The sequence below is a fragment of the Erpetoichthys calabaricus genome, chromosome 11 (assembly GCF_900747795.2).
Source record: "Erpetoichthys calabaricus chromosome 11, fErpCal1.3, whole genome shotgun sequence".
In the NCBI taxonomy this organism is placed as follows: domain Eukaryota; kingdom Metazoa; phylum Chordata; class Cladistia; order Polypteriformes; family Polypteridae; genus Erpetoichthys; species Erpetoichthys calabaricus.
Window position 1 is genome coordinate 138,336,612 of NC_041404.2, and position 22,293 is coordinate 138,358,904.

Genomic DNA, 22,293 nt, shown 5'->3' on the forward strand with positions numbered 1-22,293 from the left:
CACGGAGAACAAGGGGTGTCATGCACTCTTGGGTTGTCAGGAGTCACTGTGACATTGGTACTTATGAGGTGCAGAGGGTCACTAGAAAGTGTGCTGGAGCTGCTCCTAAATGGAAACCAACCAGAAGGGGCATAAAAGGCCATCCAGTCTCAGAAGCAAACAAGCCTGATACAATTAAAAGAAGGTGCTGTATGCTGGACTTACATAAGGATCCCTTCACCTGTGACGACCGGTGCCTTCAGGGGTTTTTGTGTTCACATCCTCCTCTGCACTCCTACCGCCTTCTTTCTTTAAATGAAATGCTATTGCCTGAGACTCAGGACCTTTATGGTGTGAAACCACTGCCATTCAGAGAAGAAGCGAAAAGATTCAGTCCTAAAAATAAAGTCAAGGAATGTAAATCTCTTCTCATTAAATTAACAAACAACATTTCTTTTAATACTAAGAAGTTTGTTGCACTGGCAAAAAGAAGGTCAGCAGTATGTTTAAGTTAGAACGGTTAGTGCGGACTTCTGGTTAAGGGATCAGTTGAAATGAAGAGCAGCAGCCCACCATTCCTGTCAAATATCCTGCCACCAACCTCTTTGCACCCTCTGATATATGGAGTTTTGCCCCCATAACCCACACCCCACCCAGTGCACCTAAATCTGGTATTTAAGATAAACATGAAACACATGTAGCAACATAAAACATTTTATTGTTAAATATTAAAATTAAATTAGAAAATGCACTTTGAGAAAATTCTTGTACAAAATCTTAAATAACAAATAATTCTAAATTCAACCGTGTGGTAGTACCATCCAGGATATAAGTGACTGGAGTGCGGCTGGACACAAAGGCGCTCTGAGAGGTGGAGGAGTCCTTTTCATTTCACATTTTTGTGAATTTTGTCTCACTCAGCTGTTCAAATGTAAAATCCACAATGGACCAATCCAAGGGTGTGATAATAAAACCCAAGCTTTGAAGTTGTTAACACTTCATTTTACTTTCCAAAATGCCTTTCAACTATGATGGACTTGACACGTTAGGAACACTTGTGGCTGAAATATAATTAGGGAGAGGGAAAGCTCACAGATAGAATATAGGGGGCTGAACTCTGAACCTAAACCTAACCCTAATCCTTTAATTCTAAGCTTTTCTTAAGATATCATCATGTTTAATAACGCGCCTTTCAAGATAAGCATCCTGACAAGGAACTTTACAAAGCAAGCAAGACTACAATACAAAGTATAATGTGTGGCCTCTTAGTGGCTCCCATGTTGGACTGTAATAAGAGTTAAAAAGAACCAAGGAAAAAAATGCCAGAATGTCTACACCAATGACCACAGGGCACAACTAAATGAATAGACATTTTATGCCACAGAAGAATTTGGAAAGGGATCTAAATATAAGAGAGCACTCCTGTGAATGAGGTAACACACTCAAAATCACATACTGAGTCAGCAGCTGATCCGGGATGTGTCTTTTAGGACCATAAGGTCTGATTAAGGTCTCAATAACAAAAGTTTAGTAGGCAGGTTAAGGGGATATTTTCTATTTTTACAGTGAACCAAAACGGGCTGGTCAAAATTTTTCTTATCATAAATTAGATCAACAGATAAACTAATCAGAGGGATGGATCATAAGAAAGGCGTCTGAAAATCTCACCGTCACATATTCAGACACTTCTGCTTTTAGAAGGACAGCCTATTAACAGCGACAGCAAAACATTCAAGAGTATCATCAACAGGCAGAAAATGGACCATTTTAACTTTAAGTAGTACGACGCTTTTGCAGCTCTTGACCTCTCTAGGTCATGAATGCAGGCCCTTGAAAAATTGCCAATCACTTTATCTCTCCTGACGGAGAACAGTTGAGGAATCCAAAGTACGCAGCCATCAAGTGTGACCTGCTGTATCATGGTCTTACTCTCGCTGTCATGTCTACTGAACTTCAAGAGAGACAGTGTCTAGGGAAGACAACCATAATACAACTTTGTCAATGATTCAATACAATCCAATCTTGTAAGCATGTGTGGTATTTATATTATATATTTTATATATATATTATATACATACATACATACATACACACACACACATACACACATAATATACACACATATATGTATATATATATATGTATGTATGTGTATATTATATATATATATATATATATATATATATATATATTATATATACACTATATATGTATGTATGTATGTATTATGTATGTATATGTATGTGTGTATATATATATATATATATATATAGATATATATATACACACATATATACATACATACACACACATTCACATATATACATATACATATATACATACAAACACATATATACATACATACACACTCACATATATATATATATATATATTATATACATATACATCTGCGGTGGGTTGGCACCCTGCCCAGGATTGGTTCCCTGCCTTGTGCCCTGTGTTGGCTGGGATTGGCTCCAGCAGACCCCCGTGACCCTGTGTTCGGATTCAGCGGGTTGGAAAATGGATGGATGGATACATATACATATATACAGTACATACATACACATATATACATACATACATACACGCACACACACACATATAAGAGAGATAGAGAGTCATGAATGTGTGCATTTGGCTGGTGTCACAGCACTAAATAAAAGGGGACTCAGAAAAGAGTCAGTGCCAGTGGAATGATATGCTTGTGGGCAACACATTTCTGACGTCACCAACCCAGATGAAGGCCAATGGCCGTGGCCTGATCCTGACCTACACTTTGCCGATTTACCTTGCCCATCTTATAATAGACATTTTGTGCCTTAATAGAGCTCTAGTCTTAATAGTGCTAGGATCATTGCTAACCATGCGCTCGTGCAGCTCAACCTTAACAAACACGAACCCCAATTTGTTTCTGTTTTCCTGTCATATCATATATATATATATATATATATATATATATATATATATATATATATATATATATATATGTAAATGCATACACATACATAGATAAAATGATACAAACGTTAAAAATCAAACAAACTTGAAACTGAATCATAATATTCTGTATACATGTTCATACAGTAAATGCACTGTATTTATACAAACACATTGGTGTTTACACGTACATTATTTTCACTGTGTGTGAAACTGAAGGGGTTTCACGACTGCACTTTAGCAAAGGCAACAGGATGAACTTTGTATTGTTTAAGATTTAGGGTTTCTTTTAATGGTGTTAATTTTCAGGTACGTGGCACACCAAACTGTATGGTAATTTTTAGAAACACTAGCCCCACGTGAATGCTTCCTTCCTTTGACTAGAAGTGCAAGTGGAGTGACTCAAGCTGTCCTCTTTTTTATTTGATTGCTCTATTAGAGAGCCCTGTGCTTGGCCTGTCCAGTCAGAACTCACGTGTGTTTGATTTCTGTTCGTGTTGCTGCTTCACTAATTGCTTCTTTGACTTTCTCCATGGCCTCAGGTCTGCCTGCTCCAGGCAGTCGGACAGCAGGAAACAGCGGCCTATTTGATTTTCACTTACCCAAGGCCATTTTTAGCTGGAAGTGGAAACTCTGATGATTTGAATATTCTTAACGTGGTTGTACTGCAGCCTTTCTGAAAAGCAGCTCTGAAACTAAAAACGCTCCAAGTGCAGAGTCTGGGGCCCTGAAATCTCACAACTACTTCAGTGACACAGACTCTGGATTTATACACATTAAAACAAAAAACGTCTGTGTATGCCAACTGAGACATAAATGCTGACGTGTTCTGCTCAGAGTTAGTGAAGGCTAAAGAGGCAAACTATGTGTAATGTAGCCAGCCTGGAAAAAATGATGCACATCTGGCCACATGTTTAGAAGATCAGAAACATGCAATTAAGGCTGGCCACACAATCCGTCACACCGGTAGGAGGAAATTATATGGGAAGCTCTGCTCAATACCAGGCTCTTATTTTCTTTATATGTGACCTTAATGTTTATGTAAAAAATATGAAAATCAGCGTTCATATTCCAGTCTCCACATTGTAAGAAACCAACCAGGGGCAAAAGATGGCAGAGGAGGTCTGACAGTCAATCCTAGCTGCACTGCTGACTCTGCATGCCCCTGTAGTGGAGGCCACATCGTTTACTGCATGAAGGCACTAGATAGAGGCTAACACACACCCATCATGCACCTCACACTCCATGTCCAGAGTGAACACTTGACCCAGGAAGTAAAAGAAGACACCTGACCAACTGGGAAAAAAGTGCCACCTAAGCTACTAGGTAAAGCAGACCACAAGTGTGTCTGTAAAACTGACCACCTAACCCACTGGCTAAAATGGATCAACTGATCACATTTGTAAAATGGACCATCTGACACAGTGGGTATGGTAAAAGAGACCCTTACATTAAAACAAGCCAAATGACCCGGCAGGTAAAAGAGACAACTTGTGCTGGGGGATACAACCTTATTTAAGCCAATGGGCCACAGAAGGCACCTGACTCAGTGAGTAAAACCAACCTTATCACCTACTGAGAAAAAGGGACCACCCTGCACCAGCAAGTACAAAAGACCTCCTAACCCATAGGTAAGATGAGCTGCGTGAACGAACTTGAGTTAAAGTCCAGCAAGTTAAACAGAGCACCTGATATAGCAGGTAAAATGGTGCACCGAGTCCTCGCTTAGCTCCCAGGATTCTTCATGTAACAACCTCTTGACGTCACAATGACAACTCTTCAGTGTGCCACATATGTGTGAAAGGCACTCTGTCAACGGCACATTGGCCTAAACTTTCTCTTGCGCTTATGGTGGTAGGTCTAGCCCAGCTGCCCAGCCACACAGTCCCGTTCCTTTGCCAGTGGTTTGTAACTGGCTTTCAATTACTAAACATAAGCCCAAACTAAACTAATGAGCTGCACTCTCTCCTCTTAGGTTTCACTACATTACTAATGTCTCCTGAACGTTCGTTCCTGACACTTCAACAACCATCAGAAACGGATATGTGAAAACACTCACGGCTGGGTCACACATCTGCAGAGACAGACAAACATCCATTCACACCCAGACACACATATGTGTATTGCTTTCAAAAACGAGAACCTGACTGTCTCATCACAAAGTGTCCATCGTTTCCTCTTACTAGCCGCTGCTCTCCAACCACAAAGCTTCTTCTTTTACTGACATGCAGTCTTACATCATTCAAATAGCCTGCTTTTTACTTTGTTCACTGGGTGCTGCATCACACAATACTTGGCATCGTACCACAATAGCCGTCAAGTACTAAGTGCCCTCAATCTGGGGCTTTCTAATTTTAAAGAACCTCCTCAGCAGGATTTCAGTGACTAGGTTGAATCGAGATGTTTACACCTCATTGCCCTCGCTGCACTGTCCCGCTGTGGACGACCGAGTCGGATTAGTCGGTGCAGGTGGACCCAGGAGTAAGCAAGTCTTGCCGAGACGAGATCCAGATCAGCAGGGTCAAATCCTGCTATTAGGTTCGTAGGGGGCACCTCTTTGAGGAACTTGGGAAGACAGTGGAAATCCGGCAATGGGCCAGCATCCCCTCTCATAAAAATGTGCCCAATTTGCCTTTTATGCAGGCCGTCTCGAAGGGTGCGCAGCAAGTCCTCCACTCGCTCCACCAGATGGCATTCCTCCCAAGCCTCAGGCGGGGTGCACAAAAGCAGCTGCATCCAGGCCATCTTTATGGCATACGAGGAGAGGACAGTTCTCCACTGGGTGGCACCCTTAACATCCATCATCTGACCACTGAGCTCCCTCATGGCTTTCAGGAGCTGCAGACATTTGAGGTGGCAAGAGCTGGCAGGCATTCGACCCTTAACCCAGCCCAAAAACTTCTGTTCATGTTTGGGGAAGTAAACATTCCACAGCATCTCATGCAAGCTGCCTGGCACTCCGGACTTGGGCTGGGCAACAAGGTAAGCACCGTCCCCAAGGTGCAAGGCAGGGATAAGGCGGACGCCCATGGAGATGTGGCAACAGACATAGTCAGATCGAGGGTTCAGGTGAAGCAGCACGCGATCCTCTGCCAGGCTCAGAGTGATGTAGCAGCGTTGCTCAAATGGGTAACGGATGGCACTCAAGCAGCGCTGCACATTGGAGTAAAACCATCTCAGGACCTGCGGTGGGCGTAGCCTATAAAACTCGCTCCCGCCAAGTTCTCCAAAGAACCCATCTACAAAAGCACGGTGATGCCGTACCCAGTCCGACTTCCGAGGAGCTTCCAGACTGCAACCCGCTAGACCCCCAGGACCACAGTCTCCAGTTAAGTGGCATCGAGGTTCCAGCTTGAGTCCTCGGGGCAGACGCAGGGGAACCAGAAGGTCAAAACAGTCAGGGCTTCCCACTTTGTGCTCCTCGTAGGCACTGCCAATTTGAATGTAATCTCCACGGAAAGCGAGTGAGGATTCGGGGGGAATGTCAGCCCGGCCTGCTCGGACCAGCTCGCTTACCAGTTTGGCCACATGTGCCTTGCTATGGCCTAAGACGTGGGGGGACAGGCGGACCTGCTTTTCATAATAGGTGTCCAGCAGCTCTTTCCTTGCGGCGTTTGGGTGTGCAGCTGGTGGTCCTGCCAGGGATTCCTGGAGCTTTCGCTCTTCCCTCCTTCCTGTCCTTGGAGAAGACGAACAACGCTTGATGAGAAGATAACCAAAGCCAAACGCCAAGATCAGTTTGACCAGAGACAGAAGTGCATGGCTCCGAGTGTCACAGCCATCCGGTCCTGAATCGTGGCCTCTGTGTAAAATCTGGTGGAAGCACAGTGTAGCCAGGAGGATGCAGAAGACCAGGGGCCAGAAAACCCTCAGATTTAGGGTGTACACCGTCATGCTTAGGATTAGAGAAAAAGGTTTCAGCCACTATCCCATTTTAATGACTTCATCCAAACATGCAAGAAGACAAAAGTGAAGCCAGACTCACAGTTCCTCGTGTTGAACGGCGTCTCGCCTGATAACGGTGGCGTCCCCTCCCAGATGAAGAGCCTAGCTATGTCTCTTATTTGCGTGCGCGTGTTGTTCTTTGTTGTTAAGAAACACTTTGGCTGTCCTGCAGAGAAAAAGCGAATATCAGACATGAGAGTTTCTGCCGGGACGGAGCACAGAGGAAATGCCAGACTGTAACTGAAGAATTTGAGTTAAAAAAAAAAAAAAAAAAAAAAAAGCTGTGAGCCATGCGACCGACTTCCTCTCCGCCCTCGGAGCTTAAAGAGACAGCGTCTGCTCCAGTCAGCTTAAAACTCGAGCAGCGAGCAACACTGAGTAGTGTGCTGCTCCATCGCAGCAGGGGGCGCCAACTCCGGCCCTCAAGGACCACCGTGGCTGCAGGTTTTCATTCTCACCCTTTTCTTAATGAGAGACCCGTTTATGCTGCTAATTAACTTCTTTTGAACTCATTTTATTTGACTTGCTCTGGAAGACTCAGACCCCTTAATCCAGGAGTCCTCAATCCCAGTCCTGGAGGGCCGCAGTGGCTGCAGGTTTTTGTTCTAACCTGGTTTCTTAATTAGAAAGCAATCCTTGTGAATAATTTAATTTCTTGGCTTGTTAGTGCTTTAACTCTGCTATGTCAGCTCATTCTCATACCCTAGATTTTCTTCCCCTTTCTAAGGATCTCATCCAAATGATTTGAAGGCTAAAATGGATGAGTAATTCTCAGTCCTTCACTTTTTTCTCTTCACGTTCCTTCCATGTATTTAATTAAACCCAATAGTGCATGATAAATATACACAGGTGTAAATGGTAACAAGCTAAATGGAGAAATGCTGCTCTCTTTTGTCATATTTCATGTTACAGTAATCCCTCCTCCATCGCGGGGGTTGCGTTCCAGAGCCACCCGCGAAATAAGAAAATCCGCGAAGTAGAAACCATATGTTTATATGGTTATTTTTATATTGTCATGCTTGGGTCACAGATTTGCGCAGAAACACAGGAGGTTGTAGTGAGACAGGAACATTATTCAAACACTGCAAACAAACATTTGTCTCTTTTTCAAAAGTTTAAACTGTGCTCCATGACAAGACAGAGATGACAGTTCTGTCTCACAATTAAAAGAATGCAAACATATCTTCCTCTTCAAAGGAGTGCGCGTCAGGAGCACAGAATGTCACATAGATAGAGAAAACAATCTCTAGCAAACAAATCAATAGGGCTGTTTGGCTTTTAAGTATGCGAAGCACCGCGGCACAAAGCTGTTGAAGGCGGCAGCTCACACCCCCTCCGTCAGGAGCAGGGAGAGAGAGAGAGAGAGAGAGACAGAGTTTGTTTATCAGTCAAAAATCAATACGTGCCCTTCAAGCTTTTGTGCAGCATGTCGTTTCAGGAAGCAGCTGCACAAAAGATAGCAACGTGAAGATAATCTTTCAGCATTTTTAGACGAGCGTTCGTATCGTCTAGGTGTGCAAACAGCCCCCCTGCTCAATCCCCCTACATCAGGATCAGAGAAAGTCAGCGCAAGAGAGAGAGAGAGAAAAGTAAGTTGGGTAGCTTCTCAGCCATCTGCCAATAGCGTCCCTTGTATGAAATCAACTGGGCAAACCAACTGAGGAAGCATGTACCAGAAATGAAAAGACCCATTGTCCGCAGAAATCCGCAAACCAGCAAAAAATCCGCGATATATATTTAAATATGCTTACATATAAAATCCGCGATGGAGTGAAGCCGCGAAAGGCGAAGCGCGATATAGTGAGGGATCACTGTATTGCTAATTAGGAGCAATTAAGACTAAAATAAGAAATAAGGGTTCAAAATCTTAACAAGCAAGGCAACTTAAGTGAAGCAGAAGTGTTACTTGAGCAATAAGGGCCTCTTATTAAGCAATTGGGTTGGAGCAAAAACCTGTAGCCACTGCGGCCCTCCAGGACCGTGATTGAGGACCCCTGCCTTAATCCATTATTTCCTAACCTCGGCCCTGTGGCTGCAGGTTTTTGTCCCAACCAGATTCCTAATCAGTGACAACACCTGATCACACTGATCTCATTTAATTAGCTGGGATTCTTTTTCTCTTATTCTACATTCAGAAAAGCACAGCAACATGATTTTTACATTTATAAGACATTTAGAAATATTTCTGCTTTTGCTATAGATTTAAATGCTTAATAATACAATACAATTTATTTTTGTATAGTAGCCTAAAATCACACAAGAAGTGCCGCAATGGGCTTTAACAGGCCCTGCCTCTTGACAACCCCCCCAGCCTCGACTCTCTAAGAAGACAAAGAAAAACTCAAAAAAACCTTGTAGGGAAAAAAATGGAAGAAACCTCTGGAAAGGCAGTTCAAAGAGAGACCCCTTACCAGCCAGGGTGGGTGTGTAGTGGGAGTCAAAAAGAAGGGGGTCAATACAATACAATACAATACACAAAACAGAACAAATCCTCAATACAATATAAAAATAAAAAAGTATGGAGCAGAATTCAACAGTAGATGATATCCCATAATATGATTTGGATTTGTTCAGAGTCCTGAAGACCTCAGCCATCAAGCTGCCTCCCCCATTTGGCCATTCCAAAGCTGAGACAGTGCTGGGCCAGCCAATCAGATGAAAGGACCCCTCTACCTGACGATTCCTGCGATCCTCCATCAGGGATGACTTTACCTTAGGCAGGCAGAACAACTTGGCAGGTGGGCCGTGGCACCAAGTTGATTTCATTCTAGTTTGCCCTTTCTCTGTGCAGTTTTTCCCCTTCATTGTACGTTATTAATGACAATTAAAAATGAGCAGAACAGACACACTGGCAAACAACACTGAATAATCAAAGGCTGCCAGTACTTTAGCATCAGACCCACTAATTAGTAAATAATGGATTAATTAAACAATTAGAACACCTAGAAAAGTATAATGAAAATATTGTTAAGAAAAAAAATAAATTATTCCCATATAACTGCTTGGTACATTTTAATAATATATATTATTATATATTTTATATATATATATATATATATACAAATTTTTTTTTTTAACCAAACTTAGTTTTCTAATTTCTAGATTTTTCTCAAAACTCAGAACTTGGGAAATAGCACATCACTTAATTAGCCCAGGAGTCCAATTAAAAACAGAAGCTGGTTGGAACAAAAACCTGCAGCCACAGTGTGCCCCCAGGACCGATATGGGAAACTGCCTTCATTGTTTCTTTTTCCTTAATTAGCAGCCAAACAATAATGAGATACAAATTGAGCCAAAACAACTGGTGTCCATCATACAATATCTGAAAATAAAGAAAGATGAAGGTCTCAGGAATGTCAATCTTCTCAGGTCCACAAAATATTTTAATGGTGCTCTTAGAAAAGAGAAAATCAACAATTTCGGAAATGTCTGCTGATGCACCACAAGAGCAGCAACAAGCCACGAAATTAAAGAACGGGTTTAATTAATAAGAATTGGCATCTCATTAAGCAGCTGGTTGGAGTTTGAGGCCCTGACTGAGTTGGTCTTCCGTTGGCTCCCTCACTTCACGTGTCATTTCTGTTTGGGTGCCATTTAAGGAAAGAAATGAAGCAACTCATAGGAACAATGAAGAAATTCAGGGGAGCAAATCTTAAAAAAGCAATTCAATTAAAATGAATTCACAAGAAGTTAATTAGCAGCACAAACAGGGCACTTATTAAAAAAAGGGTTAGAATGAAAACTTCCAGGGCCGGACTTGGCGACTCCTGCATCACAGGATGCACTCACTTGTCCTGGGTGATTAACCAAAAGGCATTGGAAGGAAGTCCCAGGTGAAACTACGCTGAACATGCAAACATCCCAGACATGAAAATGAAGTTGAGGTCCAAGAGCGGTTAAGTAGCAAAGAATTGCGCAGCACCATCTGTGACACTCACTCAAATTCTTTCACCTTTGCTCCTTTGTTTTAATTCCTCTGATTACGTAAATATATATATTTTTTGACAAAGTCGTTATATGAAAACAGCGTATTCAAAGTATTATCAAAGAGAAAGCAAAGTGACGCCCATCTGTGTAAGTTCTTTAAGTGAAAATCGTTCTGATGTTGTCCACTTGATTGGATCTAAGGCTTTACAGAGTAAACCTCCAAGTTACTGTCACTGTTTCTGAATACGAGCGTCTTTGATGTGTGTCTCCATCACAAATGCAAAGCAAGGGCTGAAAATGCAGAAGATGAAATGGGAATATTTAATCAGTGGCCAGTTTATGAGCTCTGCCTACTCATTAGCACAAATAGCTTGGTCTTCCAAATAGCCAATCACAAGGCTACAAAAGTTAATATAAAAGGCCGAGAGGTTTAGTTGCCGTTTAACCAAAATGCCCTCTCTAAGCCACATTGAGCGTGGTGCATCTTGGTGCCAGACATGGTGGGTCAACTTCCTTCCTGCGATTTTCACACGCTACAGCTTCTAAAGTTTACAGAATAAACAAAAAGTATTCAGATAATGGCAGTTCAGATAACGAGAGAGGTCAGAGGAGAATGACCAGACAGAAAGGCCACAGATGTTCCAATAACAGCTCTTTCAGTCTACAGTGTGCAGAAGCTCTGCTCTTCTGACCTTGAAGTGCATGGGCTATTAAAGTCATACAACAAGAAGACCATGCTGGGTTCCACTCAGAATAGGAAGATGAGGCTATATCTACTGATTTTGTACTGAATTCTGCCTCTCTCAGGGAAAACTAATCTTCCATTTGGACATTCATGTCTTACCTCCGAGGAAAATGTGATAGTAGTCCTCCATCTGCTTAGTAAAGGTGTCCCTAATCGCTCCTAGTCCTCCATCTGGTAAACTGTCAATGAAGGCCAAAGCTAATACCTCATGCAATGATTTGTGCTTTTTTCTCTCTGTAGAGGAAAAGGTGACTCTGGTCCTCCATTTGGCAATTTGTGACATACGCAGCCTCTTTACAAAAGTTCTGGCCCTTTTATTATTTGCTCCTTAAGAAAGCTTTTGTTTATGTTCAATGATTTCTGCTTTGTACTGTTACTGTTAAGGGAGCCCTTAATTGGGAAACCCATGCTTTGTGCAACAGTCTCAATACAGATAACGACACCTGATTGTGTTATGTTTCTGGGATGGGCTTGACCATCAAGTGGAAAAAATGGAGTGACATAATCCACAGATGTAAGAAAGAGCAGTGGTTTCACCATAACATGCATGTCGTAATGAAATAAACTTCAGTTTCACAATGCTAGTCAGCATAAAACTAGAACAGCACTCCAAGTCATACATATAAAGAAGTAATAATCACATTACATACTTCCTACTCAAAAATATGTACTGTGTAAGAAATAAGTACATCTTCTGTGCACAAGCTGTACAAAGCAATGCTCTACAAGCTACAAGGACTCAAATCTGATGCTGTTTTTCAAAGATTTTCCAAAGGCAAAGATATAAAAAGGGAACAACAGATGTAGCACGAGGGCCCTGACAACTTCAAAAAGGGGAACAATCTCAAGGTACAATGACTCATTCACATGAAAAAAGCCATCTAGGGAAGGAGAAACGGAAGGCGAAGCATTGCCTGTGTTAATCATAGTTAAGAATTACAATCCTAAACAAGCAAAACAACATTACAAGGAAATAATAATAACAGCGGCAACATGCAGACTTCCAAAACTCAAAGCTGTCATATGACAGAATAATTCTTGACAGATTTATTTCACAAAACGGAGTTACACATTTGCGACTCTACTTGATGAAATTCAAAATAAGCTGTCTCATTAGACAAGAGGCTTAATCAAAGGCAACCACTGGACTCTGATTAACCGGAGATTTCAAACTCCTATTTGTCACATATTGCCTTATCTCTAATTGAGATTCACTGATAAATGCTCACAGTGCTTTCCATTAGTATCACCAGTGTTTTTAGTGTATAAGATACAGAGTCATGCTCAAGTGTTCCTGACTATGGAAAAGTCATCTTGGATAACTGGCCGCTGATGGACAGATATTGTCGCTTGTCATTTATGTTAATCTGTTTCTACTTTGTTTTTGATATATTTGAACAAATCTGTATCCCTATATGTGACAGTTCTGTATTTAGTGAGTGTCACGGCACTCTGAGGCTGCACTTGGTGAGGTGTGCCATTCAAGAACAAAGTAGTTTGTACAATTGTATTGTATCCCATCACCGTTTTAAATACTAATTTTATATTTCTATAAAGGTAACAATGGTAATGCTGTGATTAGAGCTGCTTAACCATGGAGACCCGACTTGTCTGTGTGGAGCTTGCATGTTCTCCTTGGCTCTACATGGCTTTTTCTCCTGGTATGTTGCTTTTCCTACACACATCCTGTATTCATACATGTTAGATTAGCTGCCAATTTTAAACTGGCCTTGTGTGTGAGATTTGATAGACAGATAGAAAGGCATTATATGACAGACATACAGATAGATAGATAGATAGATAGATAGATAGATAGATAGATAGATAGATAGATAGATAGATAGATGTGAAAGGCACTATATAATAGACAGACAGACAGACATAGAGAGATAGATGTGAAAGGCACTATATAATAGATAGATGTGAAAACACTATATGATAGATAGATGTGAAAGGCACTATATAATAGATAGATAGATAGATAGATGTGAAAGGCACTATATAATAGATAGACAGACAGACATATAGATAGATGTGAAAACACTATATGATAGATAGATGTGAAAAGCACTATATAATAGATAGACAGACATAGATAGATAGATGTGAAAGGCACTATATAATAGATAGATGTGAAAACACTATATGATAGATAGATGTGAAAACACTATATGATAGATAGATAGATGTGAAAGGCACTATATAATAGATAGACAGACATAGATAGATAGATGTGAAAGGCACTATATAATAGATAGATGTGAAAACACTATATGATAGATAGATGTGAAAACACTATATGATAGATAGATGTGAAAGGCACTATATAATAGATAGATAGATAGATGTGAAAGGCACTATATAATAGATAGACAGACAGACATATAGATAGATGTGAAAACACTATATGATAGATAGATGTGAAAAGCACTATATAATAGATAGACAGACATAGATAGATAGATGTGAAAGGCACTATATAATAGATAGATGTGAAAACACTATATGATAGATAGATGTGAAATGCACTATCTATCTATCTAATAGATAGATAGAGAACTTTATTTGTCCCAATGGTAAATTTAACTTTTACAGAAGCTCAAGAAATGTTTAAATATAACAACAGCAACAACAGCTTCCTCAAACAAACACAAGAAAGAATTACTCAGAATTCAATAGTCCTGTATAGAAACCCTTGTCCCGGGTTTGATTCACAAGTCTGTTTATTTTTGGCTGTAGATGTGCACTTTCTCCCAGTGTCTGAGCTGATTTTCCTCCCACAGCCCTACAGACATGTGTTGGGTTGACTGACAGATCTAAATTGGCTTAGTCAGAGTGTAGCTGAGTGCATGAGTGGGCCCCTGATATGAACAAACACATCTTTCTGCCACTGACTTCCTGATAGGTGCATCCTCGAGGTTGTTCTTCTGTCATATAATGCACGATTAGGAAGGTGTTTTCTCAGCATGTAGGTGTACACAAAATGTCAAGCAGTCTTAAAAATAAATGAATAGATGAAACAGTATTTCATTGCTATGTGTGCATAAACAGAGTATTTTATTGTGACTGTGTATAACAGCACAGCTTGTGCTCCTGAAACTGCAAGAAACCCAGTCTTAGCTAATCGTAGCAGGCAAGCCAGGCAGGCTTCACTAGATTCAAGATTCCAGACTTCCAATGGCCAGTCATTTCCTTTGGATGACAACATCTTTAGGTCATGGGAAAAATTATTTTTGTAACGGCCATCTGAGCTACACAAGGCGCTTCTAAAGCCCGCTCAGTCATTTCCTCCCAAATACAAAAAAAAACAAAAAACGTTACCCCCACCATGTCACATTTCAGCTTTTCAGATTTAAAGACACAGTACCATTAATGAAACAAAAAAAAAGCCTGCTGGCTAAGCAGCAAAAGTAGAAAGGAAGCGGGTCACCATAGCTAAAGAAATGGATGAATAGATTAAGTAATTAATTCATTTTGAAATAAAATAACTTAAACCGGTGATTTCCAACGTGGGGCGCACGCCCGACTGGGGGGCAATTTGAGTATTTAGGTACATTAAACAATTATAAAATGAAAAAACAGAAATTGACTGTTAAAAATGATAGAAAAAAATAAATAATTTTTATTTTTTACAGAGACATTTATATATTTATATAAACATAGAAGGGATGGTGAAGAACCCTTTAATTTATGATTTTACAACTGGCTTGGGTTTTTCTACTTAGAAATCGTTTTTACCATTAAAATAATGAATTGTAACAATGATTATAAAATTCTGCAATATAACAAAAATATAAAATGATCAAAATATTACTAATATTTTTTATATTTATGAATATCACATCTCTTATTAGATGTTTTCAAAACTGTATTTTCATACTATATATATATATTTTTTAACAATTTCTTAGAGATTTCTTCGTCAGTACTTCAAACTATCCTTTCCCTCTGTTGTTTCCATGTTCTTTGGAAGCTTGTTTAGACCAAATTAATAACATTATGGGTTTCCTCCACGTGAGTAGGAGTTCACTTTTTGAAAAGGTAATAATAAGAATAAGGTATATGTTACAGTGGAGGACATCATGATTTTAGAGAGGCCTAGGTGGGGCATGGGCAAAAAAAGGTTGGGAACCACTGGCCCATTCCTGAACATCACGTCTTGCACTCCTGTTTTTCATGAGCCGTAACAATGTTAAAGCCAATTAACACCATAAAGATTATCCAACAGAACAAGACACATTCCACTCTCAGAATGTGAAATCTTTTATTATAGACAGATAGATAGATAGATATGAAAGGCACTATATAATAGATAGATGTGAAAGGCGCTATATAATAGAGAGATAGATGTGAAAGGCACTATATAATAGATAGATGTGAAAGGCGCTATATAATAGAGAGATAGATGTGAAAGGCACTATATAATAGAGATAGATAGATAGATGTGAAAGGTGCTATATAATAGAGAGATAGATGTAAAAGGCAGTATATAATAGATAGATGTGAAAGGTGCTATATAATAGATAGATGTGAAAGGAGGTATAAATAGATGTGAAAGCTGCTATATAATTGATAGATAGTTGTGAAAGGCACTATATAATAGATAGATAGATAAATAGATGGAACTTGATTTACCCTCATGAGGAAATTTTCCTTTTTACAGAAGCTCAAAAACGCTCATAAAAAAAAACTAAAAAAATATCTAACTACACCAGTTGTAAATGGTGGTTATGAAGCATATATCTGTTTTATGGATGGCATTGGTTTGGTGTGGGGCAGTCTCAGGTGAAAGTACTGCAGAGGTTTTCTTCCAACCAATAGCAGCTACACACAAGTCCATCAGTTAAACTCCCGTCTCTGACCCCGTAAGTTACCACTGTAAAACAATTGTACTGTAGCTTGACCCTTGTACAACTCTTTGTTCAATTATTTCCTATAAAACTGTACTGTATAAACAAAAGATCACTAACTCAGCACAGTCACCACTACGGACTCCCTAAATTATATTGATTAAGTCACTTCACCTATTTGTTCTGACATTGTAGAAATACGGAGACAATTTTCCAGTGTAAAATGCCACACGCTCCCTAATGGCTACGGTGCTGGACTAAACATCTTGAGATTATTTGTTCGATTGCTGCCTCCGACTCCCTGATGATCCTGCGAGAGTCACTTCACCTGCCTTTACTACACTTGTAAAACAAAACTGTGTGCCTTTAATGTACTTTTGCTTGGTGCTCACCACCGTAAACAGTAATATGTGATACAGGATCTTTCATCAATCCCAACCTCCAACACCCTTTTTAGCAGGAATGTCAAACTCAGATCCTGGAGGGCCCCATATTTGCGTTTCTGTCACTTTCCTCATTGGTAATCATTTATTACTGAAACAAACGATGTTGCCTCAATTTTAAATGACTTACTTTTTAAGATCCAGAACCCTTAAATGTTTATTTTTTGCTTATCCAGCAGCCAAACAATCCTAAGATGTAAAGCTAGCCAACACATGGCCAGAACACCCAGGGGTCTCACACATTATTGCTTTTTCAGTCCAGTCAATCTTCTATTTAACGGTTAATGAGTCACATGTATTTAACTCTATGGCTTGTTAGTGCTCTTATTCTGTCACACCAGATGTCTCAGAAACTGTTTTCTTTTTTCTGAGATCACCATTCAAATTTTATGTTGTGTTCAGCAGATCTCAGATCTTCACATTTTTCTTTACTTTAATATAACAGATATTGTATGGGGTGGCACAGTGGGTAGCGCTGCTGCCACGCAGTAAGGAGACCTGGGTTTGCTTCCCGGGTCCTCCCTGTGTGGAGTTTGCATGTTCTCCCCGTGTCTGTGTGGGTTTCCTCCCACAGTCCAAAGACATGCAAGTTTGGTGCATTGGCGATCCTAAATTGTCCCTAGTGTGTGCTTGTGAGTGTGTGCCCTGTGGTGGGCTGGCACCCTGCCCGGGTTTGTTCCTGCCTTGTGTCCTGGGATTGGCTCCAGTGGACCCCCGTGACCCTGTAGTTAGGATTGAGCGGGTTGGATACTGGATGGATGGATATTGTATGATGAACACGGGTGCAAATGGAATCAAGTTAGTCAAGTCATCTTTTGGCTCACTTTGCATCTCTTTAAGGGATGGGAAAGGCACTATATAAATAAAATGTATTATTGTTATTTAAAGAAAATTTTAAACAACAAATGGTTCACAATCTTAACTAGCAAGTCAATTAAAACGAAGTCAAAAACGTCTGCTCCAATAATAGCAGCAGCTGGCTACTAACTAACAGATTAGTTGGAACAAAAACCTGCAGCTCTATATAATTTAATTTCATGTAATTTTAGTGCATTAGATCTTATGTTGTAAAAGCCTTTGTGACAATGTGTGCTGTGAAGGGTGCAATATAAATGATTGACTTCAGTTACCAGTGTCCTCATCACAGAAATATATTAAAACAACTGTGTGATAGCAATCCACATGTACAGTATTTTAGGATGGTCCACCCTACAGAGAAGCAATATGTAAAATAAAGCTTTGCCTTCCAGCCTCCATCACTAACTTGATGGGAAACCCTGGCCGACTCTCTTGTTATGCTGCAAGTTAGCATTTCACAGTACTGGGCACAAGTGAAAATAACATCCCTATAATGTGCTAGTGGTCACCTTACAGAAATAAGGAGACATGTGCCCCTCAGCGGCTAAAGTGCCTGACTGCAGATTACAGGTTTTGGTCTGATCACAGTCCTTAACTCACTGTCAATGCTCCAATTGTGCATATAAAGTACTTAATGGTATCCAGTACAGCAAATCACTGTATAAAATAAAGATTATAGGTTCTACATCTCTGACTAATGGTATCTGCTAGAGCTCCAAATGTGAGGCACCAAAACTGCCTTTCCTTGTATGTAAAGCAGTCACTTTGCGATGGCTGTCGCTGTAAATCACCTCACATGCTGGTAAACGTGCATGTGGCATTTCCTATAAATCAGCACAGTCTGTTTTTCTTTCTGCCTATCTCATTTTCTTCAACCATTCTACACTGGCAGTGACTCCAGGACTCCGCTAGTAGCAACCTGAAAATCTCTGAAACATCTGAAAGGTGAACAACAAATCTTTTTCATTGGACATGTAAGTATTACAACTCTTAAAAGAGGTTGAAAAATGAAAATGTTTACACTTATAGTCCTGTACTGTATATCCAGCACAATGAAATATTGCTTGGCTCCTTCCGATCAGTGACAGTGGCATGAAACCAACAACAGGCAATGAATAGGAGCACCAGATTACATAAATAAGCACCTTTCATGATCATTTTGCCTGATGGGACATGTGTTGTTTCTTTTCACATTCCTTACCCGAGTGTTTGCCTTCTCTTTTCCATTTCATTTAATCCTTTCTCTCCATCTTTCTTCTGACTGCTGAACAGCATATCTTTGAGTCTAGAAGGCACTGCCAAATCATGGGTGGTGACACTTCTGGGATAGGCTCCAGTTCTTCTGGAAAAAGTGGTTTTAGAAATGGATGGATTATTCATAATTAGTTTTACTGAGGTGCAGTGCAGCAGTTCTTACAATACAGTAAACATGATATACTAATGCAGCATGCTGTACTTGAGTAAACGTCCAGATAAACCAATCCGTTCACTGATTTCTATTTGTTATGCTTGCCCATGGAGATAAATAAAACACTAAGACTAATATATTTTTACAATTTTTGAATGAGTTTTTGAAAAAAAGGCATTATAGAGCAGTACTAGCGAACTGTATCCCTTAACTAGAGAAAGGCTCTTATGACTTGTAGTTTTTGTTGTTTTTTTTTTTTTTTAACTAAAATATTTTGGTTACATCTGCCTATGGCAGTATTTCTTCTCCTTTGCATTTAATTTACTTTACTCTTAACAGTTTCACTAATTTTTATTGGTTGAATGCATCGGACCTTTCACCATATTAGTCACAATGACATGACATTTAACAATATCTTATTTTCCTTTATACCTTTTACTGAAGGTCTTTTATTATTTTTTTATCTTTACTATGAATGCTTTCTTCCACTTATCCACATATTCAGTAACTTAATAATAGTAAGAATTCTTTACATTTATATAGCGCTTTTCTTACTACTTAAAGGGCTCTCCACACAGGGAGGACCCAGGAAGCGAACCCGGGTCTCCTAACTGCGAGGTAGCAGCGCTACCCACTGCACCACCGTGCTGCTGATCACTTCTCATTTAGTAGCCGCTGCTTTGCAATATTTTTTGCCTATTCTCTTCTCTTGTCTTCTCTAGCAGCTTGTGCTACTAAACAATCATTGCAGCTTCCAGAAACAATATAAACAGCCTGCTTCTGAGAGTCTTCTTGTAGTTCATTTTGCTTCATTCCCAACACAGTAACACTTTTACAATTTTAATCTATATCCAAGTTTCTTTTAGTATTAGTATCTTTCCTTTCGCCCTTTCTTACATCATAATTTTCTTATTTAGTTTTTATTCCTCAGATAACATTTGCCATTTATTTTCTATTGGCTTCTACAACTCCTTATATTTGTCCTGTACTGCCCTCTAGTGGAGCAACAAAACTTGAGATTTAGAGTTCTGCTGCCTGAAGAAAAAATCAGGAGTGGTCTCCCCTCGACTTTCTCATAGACTCAGATATGGGGACGGATATTTGAGGAGTAAACCGCAAGACAAGGATTAAGGTATCAACCCAACAGGGATGTTGAGGCACTAACTCCGGTCTAATTTAAGGATTTGCAATTTTTTTTTTTAAATCATGTCTTTATGCCAAAACCCATCACCAGTGTTCGATTAGTCAAGCACCACTCAGTGAACGAGTCGAGGCCCAAGATTTGGAGCACCTGCAGCATTAACGCTGTAGACTCATGAAATACTCCCAGTTAAAAAAAAGATTTTATTGTTGTGTTTTACTATGTAGTTCATAGTGATGGCCGTGAGAACTTTTAATATGATGCTTTCATGAAGAATGAAGAGAAAAAAATCAGGAGTGGTCTCCCCTAGATTTTTGCATACACTCAGATTTGGGGATGGATATTTGAGGAGTAAACCGCAAGACAATGATTCTATTTGTATAATATGTACATTAAAGAACCATCAAAAACAAATCAAATTGAATTAATAACATATTGAACAATTATTATTGCCCTGTGGTGGGCTGGCGCACTGCCCGGACTTTGTTCCTGCCTTGTGCCCTGTGTTGGCTGGGATTGGCTCCAGCAGACTCCCATATATGTGTTAGGATATAGCGGGTTGGAAAATGACTGACAATTATTCTAAAAGTAAAGTTGAATAAATCAGACTCTGCAGCTTCATGAATAAAAGGTAAAGTACCACTTCTGGTTAGCGGAAATAACCCCAAAGTTGACAGAAATTTGCGTTTTGTACCTAATACTTGTATGCAAAATTTGGTTGACTGAAGTGAAAGCGTACTCAGGTCATCGTGCTTACATAAACACACACACACACACACACACATAATTTCAAAAATGGTATTTTTGGATTCAGGGAGGTCTAAAATGACAACCTCGAGGTCGAAGTTTTGGACAATTCCAATACTTTCCCTATATTTCGTGTATGAGAAAGTAAAAAAAAATTCTGCTAGGTTTAAACATTTTGCTCCAATTGACAGGTCATTATATTGGTTTGACGCTCTGGCATTTGCATATTGCTGAGGGACACATTTTTTTATTTCTTGTGAAAGTCCAGCAGGGTATTTTCCTAAAACACCAATACAGGATGAGGTAACAATGGCAGTCAGAGTCACCTATTGCTTTGCACCTATCGGTTTGTTTCTTGTGATCAAATTGTCATCGGGTTAAGAAATGCTAAGAAGAAATAATCAATTACAAACCTCTCAAAGAACCAAAGGCTAAAAATCATAAGAGTCAGAAAAAAAAAACCAAAGAAAGAAAGCCCTGTGAGGAAGATTTTAAGAAAAAGATGACTTAAGACAGTGCCTGCTGGGCAGCTGTGAGGGAAGACCACATCTCAACCACTGGGCTAAAAATAGAAGATTAAAGAATCAGCCCTTCCACATCGCCAGTCACCAGACAGTCACATTCAAAATTCAAATCAAATTATGCTTACTATAAGTGGTTATGGTACAGGGACATTTGCACTTGTATTAAGTGTAGTCACTATCTGTTTCTGAGCACCTCTGAATACGGTCTGTGCACTCTGATCATGAGTGAACTTACAACTGGTTTTAATGTGCTCAAGTGCATTCTGATCATAATTGGATCACCAAGAACAAATGTTAGTACCAGGTGTTAATGGAATTTCCAAAAATCAGTAGAAAGAAACTTTGAAATCTTTCAGAAAGAGGCCAATGAAGCATTTGCAGCGAGCCCAAGGAAAAGATCCACTGTTGAAAAATGTTAGAAGAAGCAAGGAGAGGTCTACGAAGATAAATACATGGGAATGTTATCAGGGAATGGAGGAAAAAGCTTTGGAAACAAAGGAGCAGGAGGTGGTGAAACAGGGGGGCAAACATGGAATATGTCGATACAAGCATAGATACAAACTTATCTGAATTGGGAGAGATGGCTATAAGAGCATATCTAAGGTTTGAAGGTACCCCAAAGAAGCCCCCTTCTTCCTCTAGGCGTCCAAGATGGAGTCGTCTCTGAACAGGCTGTGCAGAAGCTGTGACAATCTTAGGTCAGCGTTCCCTTCTTTCTGACCACCAGGAGGTCCCTGGCAAGTCAAAGAGTATCCTTTATGCAGCATAAAATGTAGCGACCAGCTT

The 22,293-nt window shown here is 39.9% G+C and overlaps 1 protein-coding gene across 2 annotated transcripts; it reads right to left on the reverse strand.

Moving 5' to 3' along the window:
• Positions 1–4,323: 4,323 nt before the first annotated feature.
• Positions 4,324–19,031, reverse strand: LOC114661002 (inositol 1,4,5-trisphosphate receptor-interacting protein-like 2). 2 transcript variants are annotated; one of them, XM_028814078.2, is made up of 3 exons: positions 18,889–19,031; positions 6,905–7,030; positions 4,324–6,814 (listed from the first exon to the last, which is right to left on the reverse strand). In XM_028814078.2, exon 3 carries the CDS (start codon positions 6,811–6,813, stop codon positions 5,305–5,307), a length of 1,509 nt encoding a protein of 502 aa, XP_028669911.1. In that variant the 5' UTR covers position 6,814; positions 6,905–7,030; positions 18,889–19,031; the 3' UTR covers positions 4,324–5,304. The 2 variants fall into 2 exon arrangements, with proteins under 2 accessions (XP_028669911.1, XP_051789905.1); XM_051933945.1 differs by having other exon boundaries at positions 4,324–7,030.
• Positions 19,032–22,293: the final 3,262 nt, after the last annotated feature.